This window comes from Manis javanica, chromosome 14, assembly GCF_040802235.1.
Source record: "Manis javanica isolate MJ-LG chromosome 14, MJ_LKY, whole genome shotgun sequence".
Taxonomy (NCBI): domain Eukaryota; kingdom Metazoa; phylum Chordata; class Mammalia; order Pholidota; family Manidae; genus Manis; species Manis javanica.
This window is the reverse complement of record NC_133169.1, coordinates 5970666-5996889: the sequence shown is the minus strand read 5'-3', so window position 1 is coordinate 5996889 and position 26224 is coordinate 5970666. Positions and strand designations below refer to the sequence as shown.

The 26224-nt window shown below is 50.1% G+C and overlaps 1 protein-coding gene across 7 annotated transcripts in view; it reads left to right on the top strand.

Moving 5' to 3' along the window:
- Positions 1-26224, top strand: part of LOC108405971 (carboxyl-terminal PDZ ligand of neuronal nitric oxide synthase protein) — a 251651-nt gene that overhangs the window by 58180 nt on the left and 167247 nt on the right. For 5 of the 7 annotated variants that reach the window (XM_073222112.1, XM_037023722.2, XM_037023723.2 and 2 more), the window contains exon 2: positions 3800-3871. In XM_073222112.1, the coding sequence (XP_073078213.1) occupies positions 3800-3871 (72 nt within the window). Of the gene's footprint in view, positions 1-3799; positions 3872-7763; positions 7896-26224 lie in introns of those variants that run through there. The other 2 variants (XM_073222115.1, XM_073222114.1) reach the window with 1 other exon arrangement.

Genomic DNA, 26224 nt, shown 5'->3' with positions numbered 1-26224 from the left:
GGAGCCATGGGAACTGTCAATCTGAGCATCTCAGCTTCCCTGGGGTCAGCAAAGGGGAGCAGAGATTAGGCAGAGACTGACTGGATGGTGAATGCTGGAGGAATAAAGAGAGAGTGGGTCAGAGAGCATGTGTAGAAGCACGTCAATGAGGAGATAGGGTGCGTTTGAGGACCTTTTGAAGAATGAGAGGCCAGGGGTGTGAGGCGAGGCAGCAGAGGCGGCCAGGCAGGCCGTGCAGAGGGCTGTGACTGTTGTGCCCAGAGCAGCTGGAAGTCAGCTGGGGAGGTTCAGTGAGGGAGTAACGGTCTGATCTGACAGCCTTGCGGAGAAGAGTTCGGAGGCAGCCGAGGGGGCTGTGGAGAAACCAGTGAGGAGACAGCCTGCAGGTGTAGTGAGTGAGGAAGGGTCATCTGGAATCAGGTGGCGGCAGGGTGCATGGAGAGGTGGAGCACAGAACTGGAGGTCCTGGCGGCTGCTTAGCGGTGATGGATACGGGTGATGGATGGATCAAGGGTGACTGCCCGCTTTCAGGCTTGGTTATGACTCGAACCACTGCTGGATCTACTAGGGGCTGTTAATCAAGATGAGGACGCCTAGGGGAGCAGCATGACTCGGGGGATGGAGAGAGGAAAGAACATGAGTGTCCCTTCTGGAAGTCGTTCCCCTGATTCCCAGGCATCGAGCTAACGTGCCTCTGTTGTCCCGGGAGCCCTTGGCACATGGCGTCCTGCGGAAGAGGCTGATGAAAGGGATGCCACTTCTGAGCAGTAACCTCTCACTGTGCAGCTGCATTTGAGGGCAGGGAATTGGCTTTTGCCTGGTGCCTGAGGGGCGGACGTAACAGGAGCTGGGATCTCTAAAGGTTGTTGGCTCAGCAGGTAGACGAGGTTCAGGCCTGGGAGGCAGCCTCCAATGTGGAGTGTGCCAGCCTGTGGTCCATTTTCCTCAGAAGTGACGGTGAGCTGGACTGGTCGTAAGGACCACCCCTCCTCTGACGGATGGGGCTGGTCTCAGACTGTCTGATACTTTATCTCCAGATGGAGACCAGGTGGGACCGAAGTTAGCTGTGGAGGCGGTAATGGTCAGCTATTGAGGCACTTGGAGTGCAGTTATGTGTGGACATGCGGTGCTGTTCACTAATCGTGCGTCTTGTTCTGCCCTGAGGACAGGCTTTCTGACCCCTCTCCTGCTTCTCTGCCTGTTGTGTCTGCTTTCTGACTCATGGTTCAGTGTGGATATTTAGCTTTGACTGGAAGATGTGAGCCTGAACCCTGCTTTGTTCCCTCTTAATGTCTTTGACCCTAAGGTGTATCTGTGGTTGGCTATGTGCTCTAGATTCATTCTCAGGAAGGCAGCTTTGTGATGTCCCGATTGGGAAGGAAGGAAGACAGGTGAGTGTGTGGTGTGAAGAATTTGTGAGGGACGGCTGTGTGCATGCTCTGTGTGGGGGGTGTGAGGTGAGTCGTGTGTGCATGTGGCAGTGTGAGTGTACGTGCATGCATGTGTGAAGGTGTGGTACCAGCTTGGGGGTGGCTGATGGAGTGAGGAGGCACAGTGGGCTGAGAGGTCAGGGGGCCTCACAGGAGCTCCCCCTTGTGCAGAATGCGGCTGCTTTGTTAGGAAACCTGTCCAAGGTTAGAAGCCACCCTTCTCTCCATCTGTGAGGCCTTTGTCCCTGCTGGGCAGCATGAGTCTTGACCGCTTCAGGAGTCCCAGGCCAGCAGTGGCCTGTCTGGAGGAGGCAGGAGGTAGAGACTGGCTGGGCGGGGGTAGAGGGTGGGGATGGGTCCCATCTGGGTGCTTGTGTTCAGGCATCTGAGGATCTCACTGGGCAGTAGGTCCTTCCCTGGCGTGGTGGGGACCAGTGTGGGAGGACCATCCGGTGCCCCAGGCTCACTTATAACATGTGACCTTGCTCGGTCGTTAGGTCCCAGCTCTCACTTGGTGGCTGATGGAGCGCGAGCCCTGAGTCCTGTTGCCAAGTCAGCGCTGACTGCTCGGAGTTCAGGGCAGAGGCGGGCCTGCAGTGTCCGGACGGGGGTGTGGAAACTGCCCCCGGCTGGGGGGCCTTTGAAGTTGGGCAATCAGGAACCTGGACCTCATGTCATTCCTGGCTCTGGGTCACCGACATGTTGACATGCTGTGGGGCCCCACCAGAGCTCAGAGGGGAGAAAGACCAGGCACAGTTCAGTCTGACCACACTCTTAGATCTGGGGGGCCTCGTTCACCTGAGCCAGTTGCCAGTCGCCAGGTGTTCATGGACAGGTACGCTGCTCCCACCCGCCAAGGTGGGCTGCCCGCCGTGGGTCCCGAGTGCAAGGTGCTCACTGCTAAGCTGCTGGGAACTGTGCTCCTCAGTGTGTTACACAAACCGTGGATCAATACAAGGGGAAATAGTTTTGCAGTATTTCGTTTTTGAAACCCTTCTCGCTGGGGCCAGCCTTAGCTCCAAATTTCAGGAAGAACCTTCTATTCCTGTAATCACAGGAAATACATTTCCTGCAGAGAAAGGTATCTTGTATTAATGTAGACTTTGCTTGGGTAGACTTTTAGGTTATTTTGGGGCTGTTAATTTCTAGGATATCCCCTGGGCTGTTTTATAGAATTTGTGTATAAGAAGGAAAGGCAAATCCCAGCGGGTCAGAGTGGGATGGGATGGTGCATATGAAGGGATTAACATCTGTGCCTCAAAGATGTTGGCTTGTCCTCCTCGTTTCATCCTGCCAAGGAATGATATCTAGAGATTATCCGTGCTTGTGATCCAGGCGTCCCACGTGTAGGAATCCAGCTACTTGGATGAGCTCGGAGGTGTGTAGATGAGGAAGATTGTGGAAGCAGTGTTTGTAATAGTGACATAGGGCAGATGTCCATCCGTGGGGGGCGTGGGTGGGCGGACTGTCACATATAATGTGATAGAGCCCGTATGCGTGGGCAGAGAAACATGCCCGAGTTGGGTTTAAAGTAAACCAACAAACATCACCGAGTTGCAGAACAACATGGGTAGTATGAACCTTTTTACAGGAAATAAATTCCCCTGTGTGTCTATGAATGTGTATGTGTCCTTCAGTACACAGAGATGGAAAGCAAAGCATTCAGAATGGGGGACTTTATGCCTTTGTTCTGTGCATTTCTGCATTGTCTGAATAGTGTACACCGAGGCAGTGTTCATACGTTGAACATTAACCTGCCTGTTGTTTGACTTTGAAATGAACTTAAAGATATAATCAAGTTAGAATTCTTAATAAACAACCTGTTCCTTTCCTTCAGCTGGGAACTTACTCAAGTATGCAAGGTCTCTAACATCTCAGGCTAACTCGATGAAGTGCCATTTATTTAAAAAAACATGTATTCCTTTTTGGGTGTGTGTGTGCTTTAATATGTACAAAACACATTTGTGTGAGATATTTATACCAGATCGCATTCGATCTTTACTGAAATCCCACTTTATAGATGAGGAAATTGAGACAAAAGGAAAGTGCCTTGCCCCAGAGGGAGTGGGGGGAGGTTCTTCACACTTAGTTTCTCTGATTTGGAAGCCTGCTCGTTAAACACAGCGCTCAGCTGCATCTCTGATTAAGAACAAGATGGAAAAGGAAGCAATAATTTCTTGTTTAGTTGCTTCTTATAAAGTTAGAAATAGTCTCAAAACAAAACACCCTTTCGGCTCTTGATTTCCTTGTCTGTAAAATGGGGAGGTGAACCGAATGGCCTCCAGAGGTCTGTCCACCACTGACATTCTGTTGTGACGAGGGCCACTGGCCATTCCTCTTCTGAATGAGTGTTTGCTTCTTCCCTGCAGTACGTAGGAAGCTTGGACGTGCCGAGGCCCAACAGCAGAGTGGAGATCGTGGCTGCCATGCGCCGGATACGGGTGAGTGGCTGGAGGCGGGGCTGTGTGGAACTCAAGCATCGTAGCTGTTGGCCTCTTTAGATGGTGCTAGAGGTGCCAAAAGGGATGACTGTCCCCTTCACAAGCCCTAGACCCCTCTCTCTATTGTCCAGGGAAGCTACTGTGAGTTGGGTAGTTGGTTTTGATTAAAGGCCAGGGTTAAAATGTGTGTGATGGCTGGAGGAGTACCACTCACCCTCTCTCTTCTGACCTGCAACTTCTCAAACTGCGATACATGTTACCCTGGGGATGTGCAGGGTCTGCTGGGGAATGAGAAAGAATGGTGAAATGTATCTTTTTCATTCAAAGACTTTAGGGAAAAGGTTTGATGATTAACTGTTAACTGACTCAAAACATTAAAACACTAAAGCAAAAAAAAAAAAACACTAAAGCAATTTATTGTGGTATATAAGGTAAGATTTACTTGAATGTTTAAGAACAAATGTGGGATTTCCACACAGCTTCCTTGGCTGGTTGCTTTAGGGTGTGGAAGCGTGTGCACTCTGCTCTGCTGTTTGGGGGACTTCAGAAGAATTTGGTAAACATTCTGACCTGTTGCTCTCTGACTGTGGTACATGGAGCAAAGGCTGAACAAGGATTAAATTGTCTTCTGATCACTGTGAAGGAATTTGTCCATGTGTGCGGCACTGAAATAGAAGAAACTAATTTAGTGTATTTTGAAGATAGATTTGGGATTGGTCAAATGGATGGTGATGATTTTTTGGAGAGAATAGGTGGTGGAGTGACTGAATTGGTCATCCTGGACGCAGCCTGGTTTGGACTCTGACTTTTAGAAGAATCTGCTCACCTAAATAGAAAACACATAGCAGATGTTGGGAGCTTCATTTTGCTTTTTTGTTTTGGTCCAGTTTTACTTTGAGCCAATTCATCCAGTCAACAGAAACCTCAATTGAAAGATAGCAGTTCTGGGAAGAAAATTGGCATCTTTGCTCCTGTTTCTCTAAGCATTTCATTAACTTATTAAAATAACTTTCTCACTGCCTTGACCTTCCCAGTCCTTAGCATTTTTTATTAAGTTGAATTTGTGGAAACAAATGCAACAGTACTGCTCCTCACAGACATAGGAGTGAGTTGTTTCAAAGTACTTTCCCATGAGTGAGGAGTGAACATTTAATGCTCACAACAAGCTGTAGAGTGCGGGTCATGTTACCTTCTTTTTCTAGATTAAACTGAGGCTCAGAGAGGCATAGTGAGGAGGCCCAGAGGTCTAGGAAGTGGTGGGCATGTGACCTGAAATCAGTTTTCTTCCTGGTTTCGTGAGAACATGCAAAATTTGCCATCCCTGTGGCTTCAGGCTGGGCATTCAGCATTCTCAGCCCTCCTCTCTCCCTCTACCTTCCCACTTGGGTGGAAAGCACAGAGGCCTTGGGTGGAGCGTCTGGGGTGTTACCCTTGTTGGGATTGCCTCTTGCTGTCACCGTGGAGCTGGCCTGTCCCTGGGGTTTCACCACCTAATGCCTCTTCTCTTCATCTTTGACCAAGACGCAGGGAATATGTTGTCCTTAATACCACTATCGTTATGAGAGTAATATCTCTGTAAGTAGTAGCTGTTATTACTGATAGCTACTATTTGGCATTTGCTATGTGTCAGATGCTTTATTAGGCCTTCTAATGTTGAAATATTTATTGACAACTATTCTAGATGGGGTGAGGATGTCATTACCTTTTGTCGGTGAGGTAATGGAAGCCTGGGGAGGCCAACAGTTCCAGATGAAGTCGTCGGGTGCAGCTGGGATTCACAGCCAGATGTGTGCTGTACCTCTGTGATCCTGCTCTTCGTAATGCTCATCTGGGTGACGGTCCCAGTTGGGGGGGAACCGAAGGGTTAGGACTGGGAGTCTGTCCAGCGAGGGAGTAGGTGAGGAGGCACAGGGAAACATCGCCTCGAAGCAGTGGGTCAGGCGTGCGGTGGGGCTTGTGCGTGGCATTGCGGGGCCTGTGGGGCTGGAGTGTGGCCCCCATCTCCCCTTCCCTCATCACCTGGCAGCCTGTGTGGACATGTGCCAAGAGCTCTCTGGCCTGTGACCCACTTCCAGTGCTTAATGAGCAGCTCATTAAATCAGAGGGATAGATTAATTGGCCAGAAAGCTGTTTGGTCTGGTTGTCCGGTCACTTGCTTGGACTGGCCACCGTTAACAGCAGGACGTCTGGGTGTGTGTTTTACCCTGAGACCTCCAATTTATTGCTAGGTCCAGGCTGCTATTTTCTCTTCCTCTGTCCTTTTCAAAGGCTGTTTTGGCTGTAATTGTGGATGTCAAGAATGAGGGCCTGGGATGTCTGTGTACAGGACCCAACTTGGTCCTTTCACGTTGAGTGGGCTGGCATCAGGCAGGGCACTGTGGGGCTTGGGTCCCTGGAGGCTCTTGTGGCATCAGCTGGGAAGACGCAGGCTTCCCAGGTGGACCAGGGCAGTGGGTGGTCCTCAGAAGCCGTCACTTTAAGGACCAGAGTCCCTCAGATCTGTGAGCTGCGCTGTGCCTCGCCTAGCCCTTCCGGTGCCAGTCTCGTCTTCCTCTGGAGCTGTGCGAGGACACTGGATGGGGCAGTGCAGACCGGCTGTTTCCCAGGGAAGGAAGTGCGCAGAGGGCAGCGATCAGCCTGAGGGCGGTCAGAGTCCCTGGAGGTGGGTGCAGGGCTTCCTCCTGCTCCCCGGTTTCCCACGGCAGTGTTGACTCTGCAGTAAATATACGCACCTTGTTGATGTGAGTGGTGGTTTTCTCTTTCCCTGTTTCTCATTTGTTGTCACACCGTAAGAGATGCTCCTTTGAAATATATCTGTCCTGGGCATCTTTTTCTTTCTTAATGTGCTTTCAACATTGTTTTTCTGATGGTTAAAAAACACGTAATGTTTAACCACTTTTAAGTGCACAGTTCACTCGCGTTCAGTGTGTTCACATTGTCGTGAAACAGATCTTTCTCATCTTGCAAAATGAACTCTAACCATTCAACTCTAATTCTCCCTTCCTCTTCTCCCCAGCCCTTGGCAAACACCTCTATACTTTCTGTCTCTATGATTTTGACTAAGTAAATGCTTCATGTAGGTGAAATCAGATTGTATCATTTTGTGGCTGGCTTATGTCACTGAGCATAATGTCCTTCTCAGGGTTCATCCACATTGTAGCCTGTGTCAGGATTTCCTTCCTTTTTGAGGCTACATAGTATTCAACTGAATGCACGTAATGTATGTTCTTTATCCACTGATTTGTTGACAGACACTTGGGTTTCTGCCGCTTTTTGGCTGTTAAAAATAGTGCTGCAGTGAACATGGTTATGCAAATACCTCTTGGAGATCCTGCTTTTGAATTTTTCCAGCAACATACAAAGAAGTGAGGCAGGCAGGCAGGACGGGGACACCTGTCTCACTGTCCCTGGGCACCAGCGTGATGTCTGTGCATTCTCTCATTCTACAGACAGATACTGAGCTCTCTGGGCTGTGCTGACATCCTCATGGTCTGTTGCATGCCCATGTTCAGCAGTGGGGACAGGGCAGGCACATGGATAACTAAGATTTTAGGCAAAGGGCAAGAAGCTTAGGGAGTGTGGAGCTGGGAGGTCTGACCCAGCGGGAGTCAGGGAAGGCCTGTGGTGCACTGACATAGAGCCAGTGGTCAGTGGCCCTGGGATGAGGATATCAGGGTCCAGGGAGGACTGGCCGCCCTTGGAGGGAGGTGGTCAGTCACATCCCATCATAGCTTTGTTTGAACCCCAGGTGCCCTACTTGTCTGCCTGTTAGTACAGACTGCAGTAGTGTTCACCAAATGAACGAATGACTTGTTTTTCCCTGTAAAATATACTTGGTTAAACCCAGTCTACTATGTTGTTCAAACACACAGAACCCCAGCGCATCAGTCATTGCCTGAAGTGACTGGAACTGCAGCTTGTCAGTGTGTCCCTGGATTTATTGGACAAAGAGAGGCCCAGTGAACACAGGAGGAAGACCCACCTCTTCCGACTTCCAGCCCCGCACACTTCCCGCGGTTGCTCAGTAAGGCCAGTGGGAGCTCACTGCACATGCGTTGTTTCCTTGTTTTCTCTGGACAGCTCGTAGGAAGTTCCATCAATGAGGTGGGAGCTGGGACGCCTTTTGGGAGTCCTGTCAGTCTGAGCTGGAATGGGTGGCGGCCACGGGTCTGCTCTCCCTGCTCATCGTCCGCTGGTGGAGGACTTACCACTTTCCCCAGTGCTGGGAGAGGCACGTTAGCTGGTCCCCTTATGCACAGAATGACCTGGTCTGTTCCCTTGACTCAGAAGAAAGCTTCAGTTTTCCCTGTTTTCTGTATTCGTTTCCTGTTGCTACTGTAACATATTGCCACAAAACTACTGGTTTAAACTAACACGGATTCATTAACTTATAGTTCTGGAGGTCAGAAGTTTGAAATGAGTCATATGGGGCTAAAATAAAAGTGGGTCAGCCGGGCTGTGTTACTTGCAGAGGCTGCAGGGGAGAATCTGGTCCTTGCCTTTTCCCGTTTCTAGAGGCCGCCTGCATTCCTTGGCTTGGGGCCTCGTCACTCGGAGCTCCGCGTCCGTCGTTCACATCTCCCACTCTGACTTTGACCCTCCTGCCTGCCTTTTGTAAGGACCCTTGTGATCACACTAGGCCCACTGGATAATCCAGGGTGATCTCCCCATCTCACAATTCTGAGTCACACCTGCAAAGTCCTTTTTTCCATGTCAGGAGACATAAGTCACAGGTTCCAGGGATTCGGGCCTGGCCGTCTTTGGGGCCATTATTCTCCAACCACACCTGCTGTGTTTGTTGTCTGCCAGGAAGGGGACAGGCTGGGTGATCTTTGGAGAACCCAAACCAGCAGGCCGTCTGAGTCAGGACCCGGCACGTCCCCACTCTGTGCCAGCTGCCTGGTGTTGGGCTTGCCCACTTGTTATTCTCTGATCCTGTAATGCCCTGGGCAAGAAGGAACTTAACAGGTGCTCCCCAGACACACCGGGTGATTTTCCTGCCTTTTGTCTACCAGTGACCCAAAGGTCTGAGGCAGTGCCAGCTGGGAGAGGAAAATGAGAGAAGGAGGGAATAGGCCTGTTTGAAAAGTGTTTTTAGCTTTGCAGCTTGGAGCAGTTGACCAAGTTCAGACAAATTGTATGATCCCACAGTTGGGCCCATGCAGGGGCTGCTTGCCTGAAGGTTGCTGGTTGAAGGTGGAGGGTGGCCAGTGACGCTGGAACGGAGCGGCTGGCATTGCACCATCACACTCGTGTGGGAATAGGTGAATCCGGCAGCCAGTTATCGGGTATGATTGGCACGCCCTTTGTGCCCAGTGTGAGCACCCATCCCTGCCGCTGCCCTTTGCGCTTCCTCCGGAAGGCAGCACTGCGTGGTCAGGGGCGCTCAGTGAGCAGGCAGGGCGCTGGGCTCTGGGTCTCTGACTCAGCTGTGACCTTGGCGAGGTATCTGACTGCTGATCCTCTGCCTCCTCCATTGTAAAAGGGAGCGGAGGATGCTTCTTGTTTGGTCTCTCAGGGGCCATTGTCGGATCTGGGGTAATGCATGAAAAAGCACTTTATGAACAATAAAGGGCTATTTATATTCCTTGGTATCGTTTGTATGCCTTCCTTGGGGCCTCAGAGCGTTTCATAAATGCAGATAAACACCCTAAGAGGTATTGAGCTGCCTCTTCTCCTTTAGTAGCCGTGTCATCTTTCAGGTCTCAGGGCCAGCATGCCCACCCCGGGAGGGTCCCCCTCTCAATCACTGTGCCCTCTCCTGTGGCCGTGTGGCCCCGCACCCCTCTCTTCTGGAGCACCTGTAGCAGCAGTATTCCATGTCCAGCAGGGTGTCGGTTCTGTCGAGTGACCGAGAAAGTTCATCTTAGTTGGTGACAATCTTGTGAGCATAAAGCAGTGAAAGCCAGCAGGCTGTGCTGAGGGTGCCGGGAAGAACTGCTGGAGACGCCGGTGTAGAGCTGCGGGGCCCCAAGCTGGTGTCCATAACATCCTTGCCTTTGGAACCTGTTGAAGCTCTGGGAAGGGGGGCCTCCGCTGGGGGAAGGGGAGCAGCATCTTCCTGTGGCCAAAGACGGGATTTCTGGCTGTGATGACCTGGGGTCAGGTCCCTGCTGCTGACATGGGGTGCAGCCTGGACCTGGAGGGCTGGGCGTGCCTGTGGCCAGGTGCGCTTGGATGTTTGGTCTCCCACTGTGGCTCCTCTGGCTGTGGGCCGGGCAAACTCTTGGCCACACGGCAAACGGCTTCGACAAGAGTCCAGCAGGGGATCAGAGTTTTGCTTAACAGTGACTTGATTTATCAAGTGTGGCTGTTCAGGAGTGGCGTTAGTAGCCTAGGACAGAATGGGCCAATTTTTCTCTCCCAAAGCTCCCTTCTGGTATTGCCAACTCTTCTAGAAATTTCTTTCTCAAGAGAAGAACAAAAAACAAAATGGCCCCAGATCTCTCTTGGGAGAGTGTCCAGGGGCTGGGTGGGCAGAGGCTTCCCGGAGCAGTGACTGGAGCGGTGAGGGTCTCACCTCTGCACGTGCTCCCTCCCCCACAGGCGGTAAAGCCACTGCACGCGGCCTCTTTGTACACTCAGCTGTGGAATCTGCATGCTACTCTCCCGGAAGGCTTTGTCCAGGAATGGCTTCAGCCCTTTATGTAGCTCTCCCCCTAGGTGTTGCCCTCCGTGTCGTTTGCTCCTTTGTCATTGTGTCCTTCTCTTCCAGTTCAGGGTTGGAAGTCTAGCCTGAGACAGCTTAGGCGGAAACACAAACCTCCCACTCTTATAGCATGGCCTTATTAATTTCCTATTGCTGCCGGAACAAATTACTACACACACAGTGGCTTCAAACAACACAAGTTTATTGTCTTACAGTTCTGGGCGTCAGAAGTCTGAAATGGGGCTGAAATCACGGAGTTGGCTGGGCCGCTTTCCTTCTCGGGGCTCTCAGAGAATCTGTGCCCTTCCTTCCCCAGCCTCTAGGGGCTGCCTGCATTCCCTGGCGCTTGGCTGCTTTCTGTCTTCAGCACCAGGAGTCACCTCACTCTGACCTCTGCTCTGGCTCCGACCTTTGTCATAACATTGCCCGCCACCCCCCATGGTCCAGGGTAATCTCCCCATCTCAGGGCCCTTTACTTAATCACACGCACCAAAGGTGACATATTCACAGGTCTTGGAGTGTAGGTGGCCGTCCCTGGAGGGGGTGTCACTCTGCCTGTCACAGTGGGGGTTAGAGTATTGGGCTGGGAGCCCAGATTGGGAAGATTCCACCCCTTTACTGAGCTGCTCTAGTGCTGGGGTGAGGGAGAACTAAGTTCAAAGCCCACTCCTTCTGATTGCTGGCTGAATGACCTTTGGGCGAGTTGCTCACTCCCTCGGGCTCCATTTAATCAGTACAATTGGGGTCTCTTTTTGACAGTTATATGTAGGTGCTTGCAAAGCATGGAGCGAAGTGCCCAGCACACGGACAGTGCACCATAAATAATACTTCCTTTCCCGTTAGTGTGTCCTGGGCAGGTACAGTGGGGTCAGAAAAACATACACGTTGGCTGCCAGACAAACGTGAGCATCTGGTAAATGTCAGCCGTTGAAGAGATCAGCTTTGCGTGCCAGTAAAGCCTTTTCCCTGCAGGTTAATGTGTCTCAAAATGGGTTCTGTGGCTGCTCGGAATTTGCGGATGGATTCCCTGGGATCTGAGAGTCCTCTATTACAATTCAAAAATTTTGTGTTCCAAGTAAAATAAGCCTATTCCAGTCTGTTGGAAGGGCCATCTCTCTTAAGCCTGAGTGCTGTTAACTGATTTCATCATCCACAGATGTGTTTGTATACCTGTGTTGGCACCAAGTAGTTCTTTTGTAATTGCTCTGCACTGAAGAGAAAGAAAAGTTCCTAATATGTCTATAAAGAATTCTCACAGGTGCAGGACAAATGACTGTTCAATGCCCTGCCGGGAACTGAGATGTTGCTGTAGTTGGAACAGAGGAAAGAGGCAGAAAGATGGAGTCTGCTGGGTAGCAGGGGATTTGTGGGTATGCTCCCCTGGGCAGCTGTTTGAGCCACTTGTGGCTGTGAGCCTGGCCTTCCTTCTGATTCGTTCCAGCCATCTGTTGGCACCTGTGCCATCTGGTTAAAACTCTGAGTATCACCCCTGAGTTTGTACGTGCTGGACCCCAAAGAACTCGGGTAAGAAGGTCACTGTGTGTTGGAAGCAGTGTGTACTTGCAGTTAAATAACAAGTTTTTCTGACATGAACACTTTTAGTTTGAATTTATTGGTTATATAACTTGTATTTAATTCATACATTTGCATAAGACCCGTGTACCTAAGTAGTTTCTGTCTAGTTTTATGTCATACATATTAAATGATGTTATAACAAACATGATTTCCAGTACTTTTTTGGTAACAGCTTTATTGAGACATAATTCAGATAGCATGCAGGGCACCCATTTGAAGCATACAATTTCACTGGGGTTTAGTAGATTTCATAGTGTTGTTCAGCCATCACCACAAACAGAACATTTTCCATACCCCCAAAAGAAATTCTGTGCTTCTTAGCCATCACCTCCCAATCTCACTCCTCCCCTCCCCCCAACCCCCCAGCTCTGGGAAGCCATTAATCTACTTGGTGTGGATTTGTCCCTTCTGATATTTCATATAGATAATTATACCACCTGTGGTCTTTTTTATCTGGCTTTCTTCTACTCAGTGTGATTTTTATGTTTTCAAGGTTCATCCGTGTTGTGGCATGTGTCTATCAGTACTTTTTATCACTGAACAATATTCCAGAGTGTAGATATGCTACATGTCATTCATGTGTTTGCAAATTTTTTTTCTTTAAAAGAGGCCCAGACTTTATTAAATGTTAGAAAACACTTGATGTGGATGGAGCCCCGTGTGATGGAGCGGTTATAGCTGTCTCCTTCTGGGCCAGAGGAAACACATCATTTTTTTATTTGATTTCTTATGATCCTGGGGTGAGGTATTCTCATCAATATAAAGAATGGTAAGCTGATAGCAGAATCTAACTATCTCTACTAAAAAATAAGTAAATAAAGCACTGGCTTTCTTGTGTGAGCTAATATTGTTTTGGGTCCTGGAGGTACTGCAGTCTACAAAATCAGATCCAGGGAGCTTATATTCTGGCAGTTGGGATGGAGGTTTGGGAGGGGACAATAAACACATTATCACATGTGAACTGTCTGTATAAAGGTAAAGCAGGACATGACGTAGACAGTGTCAGGAGGTGGGGGTGGGAGCTGTTTTATACAGATTACGGGAAAGCCTTGGGGAGACGTTTCAGCCTTCGGCTGTGAGAATGTTAGTGAGCGAGCACCATGGAAACATCTGGAGAGAGATACCCCGACAGAGGGAACGGTAAGAGCACAGGCCCTGGGGCAGGGTGGGTTCAAGGAACAGCAAGGTGGTCAGTGCGGTTAGAGGCTCAAGAGTCCAAGTGGGAATGGTAGATTTTTTTTCTCTGATATTATTCCCAGGAATCACACCTAATGAAAATCTGGTTCCCTTAGTACCTGCTGAATGCCTGACCACACATGAGGAAATGCGTTTGTCTGTCCCCTGAATCTGTACCGGCCTGAAAAGTCACCACACGAAGAGCTTTGGTTCTGCTGCTGAGCCGAGCATCTCAGGAGTGAGTTTAAGACCGAGGCCGAGCTTCTGGATGCATTATCCGTCCGCAGAGAAGAGTTAGTAAGAGTCGGTTATCAAAGCCAAACACACGCTTGCTTTGAAAGAAGGTGTCTCACTATCACAGCCATTTACACCTGAGAGTGGAAAATACTGCCACTGAGTTTCTGTGGGAGCAGTTGAGTATTGCCCGGCTCAGTCCCGTTTCTTGCACCAACCCACCTAATGCCTAGGGGTCTTTTTTGAAGCCAGCCATGTTTATCCATCACATCAGGAGGGGATGAAGTGTCTGGTTCATTGCTGCTACACTGACCAGCCTTTGGGGACTCATTTGTTCACCTTCTTGCCGTTAGTAACCAGTTGCACTGAGCATCCACTCCTTGTTTTGATGACTCTGTGGACCTAAAAATGCATGTACGTATTTATCACTTTAACCACTTGTAAGTGTACAGGTCAGTGGCACTAAGTATATTCACACTGCTCTGTTCCCATCCCCACTTTTTATACCCAAACCTTCTCGTCATCCCAGCATCCGCTCTGTACCCATTAAACAGTAGTGCCCGCTGTTCCCTCAGTCCCTAGTAACCTCCCTTCTGCCTTCTGTCTCTCTGATTTCGCCTATTATAGATTCCTTGTATACGTGGAATCTTGTACAGTTTGTCCTTCTATGTCTGGCTTATTTCACTAAGCATGATGTGTTTGAGGACCATCCAAATGGTAGCATATATCAAAATTTCATTCCTTTTTATGGCTAAATAGTACTCTCTTCTGTGGTATTTCACACTCAGCACACTACAGAGGCTTGGGTGTGTGGCTGTTTCCTCTTGGGATCCAAAGCAGCATATTAGAGGACAGGATGCTCAGCCGTGGAATTAAGCATCCTCAGCACCGTTCACTGAGGACCGAGATGCTGGGAGGGAAACCTCTAATTCCTGCTGAAAGGTCCGATCTGTCACTTGCCTGGCTCTTTAGAGTTAGTTCAGTCTTGATGTCCATTGTCATCTAATTTTAGTCTCCAAATAACCCATAAAAAGCAGATAATATCTCTGATTTACAGATAAGGGTCATGGGAGTGACGTGACTTGCTCAAACTGATGATATAGTTGCCAACCTTGTTGGTAGTAACCAGAGTTGAGTGTAGGTTGTGCCATGTGCTGTGTCACCATGTCAGGCTCTGTGCACAGGGCCTCACGAACATAATGTTGCTTGATCCTCACCACAGCTCTGTGTGGTATAGGGATGTGGTCATCATCCCATCTTATGCATGAGGAACCTGAGGCACAGAGGGGTCAAATAACTTGCCCTAGGTCACAGAGCAGGAGAGTGGGAAATCCGGGTGGTGTCAGAACCAAGACAAGACTGCAGTCTGCTCACGCCTGGCCCAGAGATCCGCGAGAACACCCCGACTGCCCTTGCTTTACCAAACGTCAGTCCAGACAGCATCATCAGTGGCCCCGGGCGTGCCGTTCTCCGTTCTGGGAACGCTGCCAGGCAGATGTAAATGAGGCCATTATTTGATTTTTATAAACTTCTTTTTAGAATTTGAGACTCGTGTGTCCTTTGTGAAATCCCCATTTGGATGTCCCAAAGGCACCTTAAGCTCAGTATGTCACAAACAGAATTCATCATTTCTGCAGTCCCTTCTTTTTGCTTCAGGCCCTGTGCCCTGTGTTTTCTTATCTCATGGGAAGACTTCTTATCCGTGCAGAATGTAAGCTGGAAACCTCAGGGTCACCTTAGACTCTTCTCTGCTGGTAGCCCCCACTTTAGCCACCCTTGCTGGGTTTGCCTCCTAAATATTTCTCGAATGTGTGTCTCCCCCTCCTTGCCGTCTGGAGGCCCGCGTCCTCGTACTGTTCAGGTGGGTGCAGGGGCCCCCGGACTGCCGCTGCGTCTCAGGCTTGTCCACATCCCTTCCTCCGCGCTCCACCGGGCCTGTCTGTCTAAACGCAGGTCTGCAGGGCTTGTCCTCCTGAAAGCCACCTGGTGATGCTGCCTCACCTACACGCGGAGTCTGAACCCTGAGCAAGCCTTGTGGGCTCTGCCGGGCCCCTCAGGTGGTGGTGGGCCGCAGTCCTCAGCGCTCTGCGTGCCTGTGCACTGTTGGGGCGCACCTCTGCCCCGCTCTGCCCTCTGCCCGGGAAGCAGCCCCTCCGCAGTGTGGCCGCCTCCAGGGCTCAGCCGAGCAAGCTTGTCCTTCACCAGCCATTTCAGGCTTCCTGTGCCTCCAGGAGTCCTCTGTCTCTGCCCTGAGCGCCGTGTGCTTGCCTCCTTGAGGGCAGGGACGAGGATCATCATCTTGAGAGCAAGGGGCAGTTTTCTCAGCTGCTGATTCTTCCGTTGTGAGACAGGAACCATGTCAACCCTGTGGGAGTTAAAGGCACTGACAACTGTCAGCAGCCCAGCACCCTGCTGGCCTGTGATAGATACGCGGTGGGTGTGGGCATCTCCTCTCTCTGTCCCTGTTGCATGTGTGGCTGCAGAGAAACCCCCAGTCACCCCACACACTGTCCTTTGTTGGATCTGAGCTGTGCTGGACTTGGAGGCACAGCCCGAGGCACAGCCCTGCTCCGCTGCTGAGAAACTCTGGGCCAGGTAATTTCTCCGGACCTCAGGCTTCCTAGAGGGAGAATCATTTTTACCTTGATTCCTCATAGCTGTTTCATGAGGGTTACAGGGGACCCCACATGGGAGACTTTTTAAATTGCCAAGTGCACATACAGATGGGCTGTGGTTGGACCCAGAAGGCCACAAGCGAGATGGGCCGTGCAAGCAAGCCCCTGGGTCTGGGCCTTGCTGTGGAGTCTCCCCCTCCAGCAGTGCCGCTCTGGGTTGAATCTGCTGCCTTAATCACTGGGTCTCGACGGGGTACCTGCTGTGCCTGCCTATTCTGTGTGGCCCCCAGGCCTTCAGCTTTTGAGTAGCATGAAAAGTAACCGGGCAGCTGCTGTTCCTCACCCTTCTGCTCTGTCTCCTGTCCCCTAGGGAGGTGGTTAGCCGCAGCTGGGGAAGGACAAACCACTTCTTCACAGTGAGCTCAACCCTGCTTGCTGTCTGACCTGTTAGAGGCTCCCTTGTTAGTGTGATGCTAGCCATTTACCCCATTTCCCTAACCACTAACCATCTCTTCAGGGAGAAGATTCTGCATTCTCCTTGCTGCTGTTAATAGTCTCATCTCTGGAGGACTTGTTAAATAGGTGGTGGCACACACCCTGGCTACTGAAACAGGCATTTTGAGCCCTTTTCCTCCTAATGGAGCCTCCCCCTTACTGCCTGAGCCCCTGGCTGGAGGACATGGACGCTGGGCTGGAGAATCCCTGGTTTGACTCTCTGGATGGCCAGGGCCTGGGCCCTGAGTGAGCAGTGAATTGTCCCTGGCTCCCGGGTGGTGGTGAGGCTGAGGGGGTGTCTGTTAACCCCTTTCCATGGGGGGATATCCCCGCTTTCCTGCCCCTCCAGCTGCTCCCGCCTTTGCTGTGTGCTTGGACTCCCCCCACCCCGGTCCCTCAGGGCAGCCCTGCTCCCTGACAGCCTCAGCCTAAGGCAGCCCCTGGAAGGGGCCCTCTTGGAGCAGCTCACACGCAGACCTCCTGTCACGTCCTTGCTGACGACCATCGCAGCCTCTGCTTGCTTTGGTTACCTGTAGGTCCAAGTGGGTTTTTGTTTATCTTGGCCCAGGAGAAACTGGGAAAGGAGTCAGTTTGAGGAGCTCTGGGTGTATATTAGTGCTTAATACTTTTTAATTTGACTTGGTAGCCTCAGTTCTTTAGATGTATGAACCTAAAAGCCATTTCCTGGAGAAGCCAAGGGAAGAACAGGGAAGGGATGGTTTTATTTCTTTCAGGTGACCCTGCTGTCCAGACATCAGACACATAAGAATCAAGTGTCTAGTTCAAAAAGACCAAGGTCTATCATTAGTTGTTATGTGCTAGGAACTGCTCTAAGCATTTGACCTATAGTACCTCGCTTAATCCTCACAATTAACTTTACTTAGTAACTTGCCAAGTTTACACAGTGAGTAAACTGCCAGGAACCTGGCTCCAAAACCTGCGCTTCTGACCACTGCCTGCCTCCCGGAGGCAGACATGATTCCCCGCTAAGTCGCCCCAGTGGGCTCCCCTGCTAGTTGGGCATGACGTGGTGCTGCAGAGTGCAGCCTTGGCCTCTCTGTGGGGCCTCTCCCCGCATGGAGTCGGCTGTGGGCTGTGTCTGCTCCATCCTGTGGCAGCAGTCATCCCATCCCTGCTGCTCTGGGGCTGCTCGCTGAGCCCGTCTGCTCAGGTGAGAGCTTTCAGACCAACCTGCTCCTCCCCAGGCCTCGGCCAGGCTTTGGGACATCGGCTGGTACAGCTGCGGAGAGAGCTGCTGGGCATGCTCGGGCTGCTCAGAGGGAGAGAGTGGCCGCGGGGTCCCTGGCGGAGGCTGCCTGCCTGCCTGGAAGAGCAGGGGCCAAGAAATCCACCCGCAGTTGATGTGGGAGCTGGGGTCGTGCCAAGGTATGTGGGCACACGGGTTGGTTTGGGGCTCCTCCTCTCCCTTCATGCTTTGGAAACCTTAATCCCTGGAGAGGGCCTCGTAGAGATAACAAGGCAGCCCCGAGTCTCCAGGGACTCTGTCTAGTCTGCATGGCGTAGAAAGGGCTTCATGTCATGCCTGGCTCGGCTCAGGCTTGAGCCCCGAAACCAGGCCTGCTTTGGGTTGGACTGTCTCCACCAGGCGTGGGGCTGATACCAAAGATTCTGTCCCACTTGGGGAGCTGGGGTGGGCAGTCTTCTAAGCAGTGGGCTTTGAGGGCAAAATAAAAACTCTCCTGACTGGGATTTCTGAAAGAGCGATGGGGTGCTAACAGCTGAGTAGGATGCCAGGAGCTGCTTCCAGATGGGGCCCCTGTGTGGCCCCCAGGCCTTCAGCTTTTGAGTAGCATGAAAAGTGCTACTCATGAAACAGCTCCACGCCTGCTTACCGGCAGAGAAGATGGACGCCCTGGCAAATGGGCTCCGGGGCGGTGCCCTGCCTTTCCTTGCCAGCGGCCCCGTTGTCCTGGAGCCCCGTTTTGACCCTCCTTCAGCACTTGCTGTCTAATGACCAACCCCACTCCTCCCTTAGTTTTCTTTTTTATAGGATAGAAATCCTTTCTCCAAACGTGATTGATTAGATTTCTTTGTTGGCTTGTACATCTGGTCTTCATTTAGGGATGACACTTAATTTAAGTAAGAGTTTGGCTGCCTTTAAACAACTGTACCCTGCTGAGCACCAGCATGGAATCAGGAGCCAGATTGTTTACTGAAAGAGATCCTACTGAGCTAGGATTTTCGCTTAAATCCATTCCCAGATAACCTGCATTTAGTGGCACGGATGGGCACTCAGCCTGCTCCTCGAAGAATCCAGTTCCCTCGTCTCAGAGATGGGCCTTGTCCTGAGTGTTCGCCTAGGACCACTGTGTGTGTGGCATGTGTCCATCCGGCCTTCCCGAGGAGAGTGCTGGCAGAGCTTGAGGGCTCCCCGGGCCGGCCAGCACACCGCTTCTGGACCAGCATGAGGTCGGCTAAGCCTTCTGTGGCTCCCTATTCCCTGTGAATAAAGTGTAGAGTTTTCAGGTGGTGGTTAGGGTTTCCCTGTGGCTGTCAAAACTTCTTTTCCATCGTTGCCGAAATCTCTGGCCAAGGGACTTTTTTGCTAGTCTTCAAGTTTGGGAGGTCCTACTTGGGGTTCTGTATTAGGGTTGTCCAGAGAAACAGAAGCCAGTAGCATATATATAGATATATAGAAAGAGATTTATGAGGAGGGATTGGCTTACATGGTGATGGACACTGAAAAGTCCACAGACCGCCACCTGCAAGCTGGAGGCTGACGATGGGGCGGTTCCAGTCTTAACCGGAAGGCGTGGGAACCGGGGGAGCCGGTAGGGTAAGTCCAGGTCGGAATCTCTAGGCCGAAGAGCCGGGAGCTCCGATGTGTGAGGGCAGAGAAGATGGACACCCCAGCTTAAACAGGGAGACCTGTTTCACTTCCTCCGCCCTTGTCTCCTACTCGGGCCCTCGCTGGACAGGAGGAAGCCCGCCCGCCTTGGTGAGCGGGAGCCGCTCTCCGAAGTCTGCTGATGCAAATGCTAATCTCTTCTGAAAACAACCTCAGGGACACACCCAGAAATGATGTCCAGCAGCTCTCTGGGCTTCTCTTAGCCCGGTCAAGGAGACGTTTAAAACTCACCATCGCAGGTTGCCACCCACACTGCCGGCCTTCTGAGTGCCGACTCGAGGCCTGTGCTGTGTCCTCGTCCGCAGTCGGCGCCTGCTTGATGTGTTTGTCAGGAGAACTGTGTTGACGTCTACAGATGTAAGTGAGCAGGAAGAGACCCCTTTACAAACACGAAGGAGGAGAAGTGAACTTAGAACGAGCCGGAGGAAGAGGAGGCGGGGGGGGGGGGGCTAGAAGCCAAGGAACGGAAGAGCCAGGAGCTGGCGGGCGTTCATGCTTTTGGGGTGAGGTGCAGGGGCTCCGATGGCAGCACCCCGAGGCACACGGGACTGTTGGTCACTATCCCTGGACCCTGGCACCCGTGGCACCATCATCACCAGGGCTCCCTTTACCGGAAGGGACGGAGGGGGAGGACTCAGCTCTCCACGCCTGCTTACCGGTGAGGACACGGGCCCGGGAAGGTGGTGACTTGCCCTGGATCCCACCGATTAGAATTCAGGTCCCCTGGTTCTTTCTGCCTTGTTTTCGTACTTTGTAGGGAGTAACAAGTGATTTTTCCCTCACCCTTACTGTTGCTGGAAAGGTTTGTCTAAGGCGTGGTGAGACTGTTCCTCATTGTCTCTTGTTCTGCCTGCATCTCCTCGATCGGGTGTTTTCCTATCTGTGACCTCTGCTTTGATCCAGGCCCCAGCCGCCCCTTGCCTAATCTGTTGTCATCTTCCTGCATTGGGCTTGTGTATGTGGTCTTCATTACAGCCGAAGTCGTGATCTCTGCTCCTTGCCTGAACTGTCCCCACGCCTGACTCAATGCCTTCTGGTTCTAATGATCCTGCAAGAGGGCTCATGTCCCCTCCCTTTTAAAAAAAAGTCTTATGTCAGCATCCTCCAGCCCCCGTCCTTGAGCTTATCTCCCCCCACTCAGCCCCCAGTCTGGGCCCCACACCTCCCCCGAGAGCTCATTGAATGCACTGGCCTCCCTCTGCACTGCTTTTCCTGGCCAAATGATGGCCAACTGTGCTGGACTCTCCTCTCCGTGGAGGCCTCCCAGCACATTGAAGGGCAGCTGATGGCAGTCTCCCACACCATCCTTTTTGGACAATTGATTTTTCCTCGTACCTCCTTAGCCTTTACATAGAAAGGTGTCATTCCCCAGGGGCCCACTCAGCAGCCTGAGGTAGGGGCTTAGCCACTGGGATGCCTGACCGTGCCACACAGGGAGAGGCTGACTTGCTGCGTGAGAGAGACTTCCTTAGCCTTATTCAGGCCATCCACTGTCCTTCGCCCAACTGAGTGAGAGCTCTTTGTCAAGGCAGCCAGGAATCCAAGTTCAGGATGAACTTGTGATGGCTTGTGGGGGAGAGGGGAGAGAGGAACCTCAAGCATCTACCAGAAAATGGCAGCCAAAGTTGGGGAAAAATAAGTCATAAGTTCTCACATTCATAGTCAGGAGGGTAGTGGTAGCAATAGAAATACACATCATGAGATCCGGACTTTGCACTTAGAAAAGTGGAAGTTGCAAAGACGGGCACTTCCGTGTGGTGCATATAAACCCCTGATAGAAAAGAATGACTGCTTATCCCTGTCTGGAGTGGGTGTGTGGGCCCGTGGGTGTGTGCACCCCAAGTCCACACGACAGTTTTTGCCTTCGTAATCCTCTGGATGGCCATGACTCTAAGTCACTTACCGTTGGAGCCGGCAGCCTTTGGGAATAGTCTTGATGAGGCGGCTGGTTTAAGGGAAATGTCAGTAACCTTCTGATGTTATTGGCACCTGTTGCTGTTCCCTGTGACCTGGCCAGCTCTTCAGGTATACGTCTTTTTCCCTCCATTAGATGTTTTATTTTCTTTTCACTCTTAGCCAGAGGAGCGTCACGGATCATTTGAATAACTTTGCTATTGTTGAGACTAAGGGTTGAGATTGTAACGTTCGGGCAGCAAACATCTCTGTCTGCTTGCTGAGTGTCATTCTTATCTAAACGCATGGTAAACTCACCCCTACTCAACAGGAGTCTGCCTCTTTAAAAAGAGATACTTTTCTTTTTTAGATTTACAGAATTATTGCAAAGAGTACAGAAAGTTCCTATGTGCCTACATTTAGATCTCCTGTTATTAACATCTTACATTGGTGTGGCACGTTCATTACAGTTAATGAGCTCATCTTGATATTAACTAAAATCCGCAATTCACAGAGATTTCCTTAGCTTCTTCCTAATGTCCTATTTCTGTTCCAGGAGCCTGTCCAAGATGCCACATATTCGATCATCACGTTTCCTTTGGCCCTTCTTGGTTGTGACAATTTCTCCGTCTTCCCTTGTTTTTGGTGACTTTCCCAGTTTTGAGGATTAACTCAGCAGGCATTTTGTAGACTGTCCCTCAAGTGGGATTTGTCTGATGTTTTTCTCATGAGTAGGGTGGAGTAATGGGGTTGGCAAGGAAGAATAGAGAGGTAATGTGCCGTTTGTACCCTCTATCAAGGGTCCATGCTGCCAGTAGGACTTACCATTGGTGAGGTTACCTTTGATCACATGACTAAAGGTAGTGTTTGTAGAGTTTTTCTTTTTCCCCATTCCATACTGTCCCCTTTGAAAGAAAGTATTTGTAGTCCACAATTAGTGAGTGGGGACTTATGTTCCATTTTCTTTAGGGAAGAATATCTACATAAATTATTTGAAATTCTGTGTGGCAGATTATTCTCACTCATTTATTTCTTCAGTCAGTTATATCTGTATGGATTGACACTTATTTTGTACTTTGGGTTATAACTGCTACTTTATTTTGTTCAAATTGTTCCTGCTTTGGCCATTGAGAGGACTTTCATTTGGCTTCTATATCCCTTTGACTTTCTGGTGCTATAAGGTATTTTTTAAACTTTCTGGCACTACATGTTGCACATTTCCTGACCTAGGTCTAGAAGCAACCTTTTCTTTCTTTCTTTTTTCTTTTTTTAAAGAATCAACCATTTCAGTAAGGAGCCTTGGTTCCTTTTATTGGAGAATGGTATTAGAAACCAAAAATCGGGTGCCAGGTGTGCACATTGCTTCTGAAGTATCTTTGCTTCTAGGCTTTCTCAATTGATAGAGCTAGGAAATGTGTACGTACTGACTCTTGTGTATATACAAGTCTATCAATATTTCTGTGTGTAGCCATCTGTATCTATATTAAGCTAAACAAAAATTCATACTGACATCTCTAGTTCTAATCCATTGCCATGTGAATCATCCTAGCCCCCTCCTTTTATTTACTTGTCTATAATTTCCAATTTCAACAGTGAGAAAACTGTCTCCCACCATCTGTTTACTTAATTGTTCAATTCCAGTGTTAGTGTTTTAAGAATTGTTAACTCAGACTCCTGTGGGAAACAACTTCATCAACTAGTACACAGTGCACACGTGCAGTTCCTGCTGTCTTTGGTCTTACAGACTCAACTTCTAAAGTTAGTGAGGTCAGCACTTTACACTCCACCTTCTTAAGGGTGGTTGTTGCACACGTTTGTAATACATTTAGATTCTTTTGTCATAGTTTCCATTCCATCATGGAATCACCCCCACCTGCCAGCTCCCTACCTCCTAAGTGATTTTTTAATTGCATACATTAAGATTTATTTGTCTTGTGCTGTAAAGTTCTGAGTTTTTGTTAATGCTTCAAGTCTTGTATTTACCATTACAGTATCATACAGATAAGTTCACTGCCTTAAATAATCCCCTGTACTTCACCTATTCAGCCCTTCCTACTTCTAACCTCCTGGCAACCCCTGATGTGGGTACTGTCTCTATAGCTCTGCCTTTTCCAGAATGTCATATGATTGGATTCCTACAGTATGTAGCTTTTTCATACTGGCTTCTTTGACTTAATGGTATGCACTTAAGGTTTATCCTTGTCTTTGTGGCTTGATAAGTCATTCTTATAACTGAATAGTATTCCATAGTATTGCTGTACCACAGTCTGCGTATCCACTCACTATTCTTCCACTCAGTGTTCTCCATTGAACGTCATTTCAGTTGCTTCCAGAGATGTATATCATGAACAAAAAGTTGCTATAGATCTACACATGCAGGTTTTTATTGGATGTAAGTTTTCCAGTCAATTGGATAAATATTTGGAGACATCTGCCTACCTCCCTTCCAGCATCTGCCTGCCCCAATGCCACTGGACAACGTCAGGACACTCTGAAAGTGGACTAGTTCTCTTCCTGAGCTGCCCGTATACTGACCTGCTTTTTTTCTTCTCTGTTTATAAGTGGTATGTATTGCCAACTCCTGTTGCAGAGAACTTTTGTGTTTCCTTAAATCTGGGAGGTGACAGGGGAGAGTAAGGGGATTGTGTGATTTAACAGTGCTGGAATTGGGGCTTGGCTAAGCCGGAGGATTACTCCATAGGGTTGAATAGGGTCTTAACTCCGATCCCTGGAAGCTGTTTTCACTTTTCTTGGGTGTGGTGTGGGGTCAGCCACCCTGGGAAGTCTGCTGTCGCCCAGCTCTTCACCCTTGGAGCTCAGGAGAGAGGCTGGCATGCACACAGTCTTTTCAGGTCTTTGAGTCAAACTGGGGGTGGTGAGTCTGTTGTACAGGTGGGTGGGCTGTGCACTCTGGTAACCGAGTTTGGTATTTGAGTCACTGTCACCTCAGCACTGACTGGGGGTGGTGGGCTCAGTGGAGTCCGGCCTGCCTCCCAGTTTACCCACACCTTGATTTGTGGGCAGGCTGCTGGCTTGCACAAGTTTCAGGTTTAGACATCTGAGTTCCTTCTGTCTTTATATATTTTTTTAAAACACATTTGGACTACCTGCCATGTAGTATATATTGTGCTTTCATCTATTATTGAATCCTTGTAGCAGTCTTATGAGGGAGGGTTTTCCATTTGATACATGGGGAAGCTGAAGAGGGTTACATAACGAGCTAGTTAGTGACTGAGTTGGTGGTTAACCCGCTGTCTTGATGTCAGGGCTTCCTCAGTCTGTCACGCCGACCCTGGGGAGAAGCAGTGACATCTGCATGGCCTGAGGGGGCTGGATCAGTACCTGCTCAGGCTCCCAAGCAGGGCAGCAGAAGGAAGGGGCGTTCCTTGCCCTGCGGAGGCCGGAGCCTCGCCCAGGTGCTGTTCTCTTCCTGGGTGCTAGGCCTCTGCTGGCCTGTTGACCTCAACTGCCTCATTCTGGAAACTGTCAAACACATGTAAAAGTGGTGAGAGCCCTAGAGCTGCTCTTGTGCCTGTCACTCAGGTCCTGGAATTACAGGCTTTTGCAGTTCTTGCCTTTTCTGCTCCTTTTGAAGTTTGTTTTTTGTTTTTTATTGATGCTTTTTCTTTTTTGGCTAGAGTATTTCAGAACAATATCGGTAGCAGTTTTACCAGCGGCCGCCTCCCTGCTCTGTGTAGCTTCTCTCCTTCCTCTGTGGAAATTTCCCACCATCATGTATCAGAGGGTTGTTGGGTGTTGGTTTTACTTAACAAATATCTATTTATACAGTCCTAATCACAGGCCATACTCTTTTTTAAGTCCTTTACAAATATTAACTGTGTTTACTCTTCCCAGCAATCTTATGAAGTAGATATTAATATTCTTTTTTTTTTTTTTTGAGATTTAGAGAAATTCTAGAGGTTTTTTCTTTTTCCAGTGAGGGTAGAAATTTTTCATTTGGAGAAGAAGAAACCGAGGCTCAGGGAGATTGAGTCACCTGTCCTGAGCCACGTGCTAGTAAGTGTTCTAGCTGGCCTTCACGCCCAGGCTGTGTGCTTTTGTAGTCTGTGCTCTCAATACTAGAAATGTCAGTGTGGAGGCCATCGCTGTTGTCTGCTTTCCCTGGCACTAGCTGTCGGCCTCCAGATGCTTCTGCATGGCAGGGAGAAGGATCTGGAAACCTGTAGCTGCAGCCCAGAGGGGTAGATGCTGGATTGGTTGCCTGTGAGGTTCAGTGGGAATGTGAAAGCCAGATCTGCGGGACCCCCGAGGAAGTCAGGTCAGCTTTACGAGGCCTTGATCCTGGAGCTCAGATCAGAAGCATGGACGAGGGGAAGGGAGATCCAGGTAGAGGGGCACTCTGGGCATCGAGGCATGAGCCCAGGGAGGGCTGGAGAGAGACAGCCATGGCCCTGGACTTGGCAGGCAGTAGGTCACCAAGGCACTGGCTTGTCTGCTAAGAAGCTTTGATGTTATCCTGCCTCTGAGGAGTTGCCACTGGACTTTAAGCAGAGAAGAAACGTGGTGAGCCTGCATGTTGCCAGGCTCTCCGGGGGCCGGGTGAGGAAGGGTGGGAGGAGAGCAGGACTGGGCGCTGTTCCACTGGTGCTGGCAAGAAATGCTGGTGCCCAAACCAGACCGTGGTGGTGGGCGTGAAGAAGCGGATCTGAGGGGTGAGGACCGGGTGGGCGGTCTTTAGCTTGCAGGGATTCATTATCTGGGCTTCCGAATCGCGAGGTCATCCAGGAGAGAACAGTGTTTGTAACGTCAATGTGTTCACTAACAAGCTGAAAACACAAAAATGGTCCAGGTGGCCGAGGCACCCTAAGGGGACCCCCAGCGTGGTG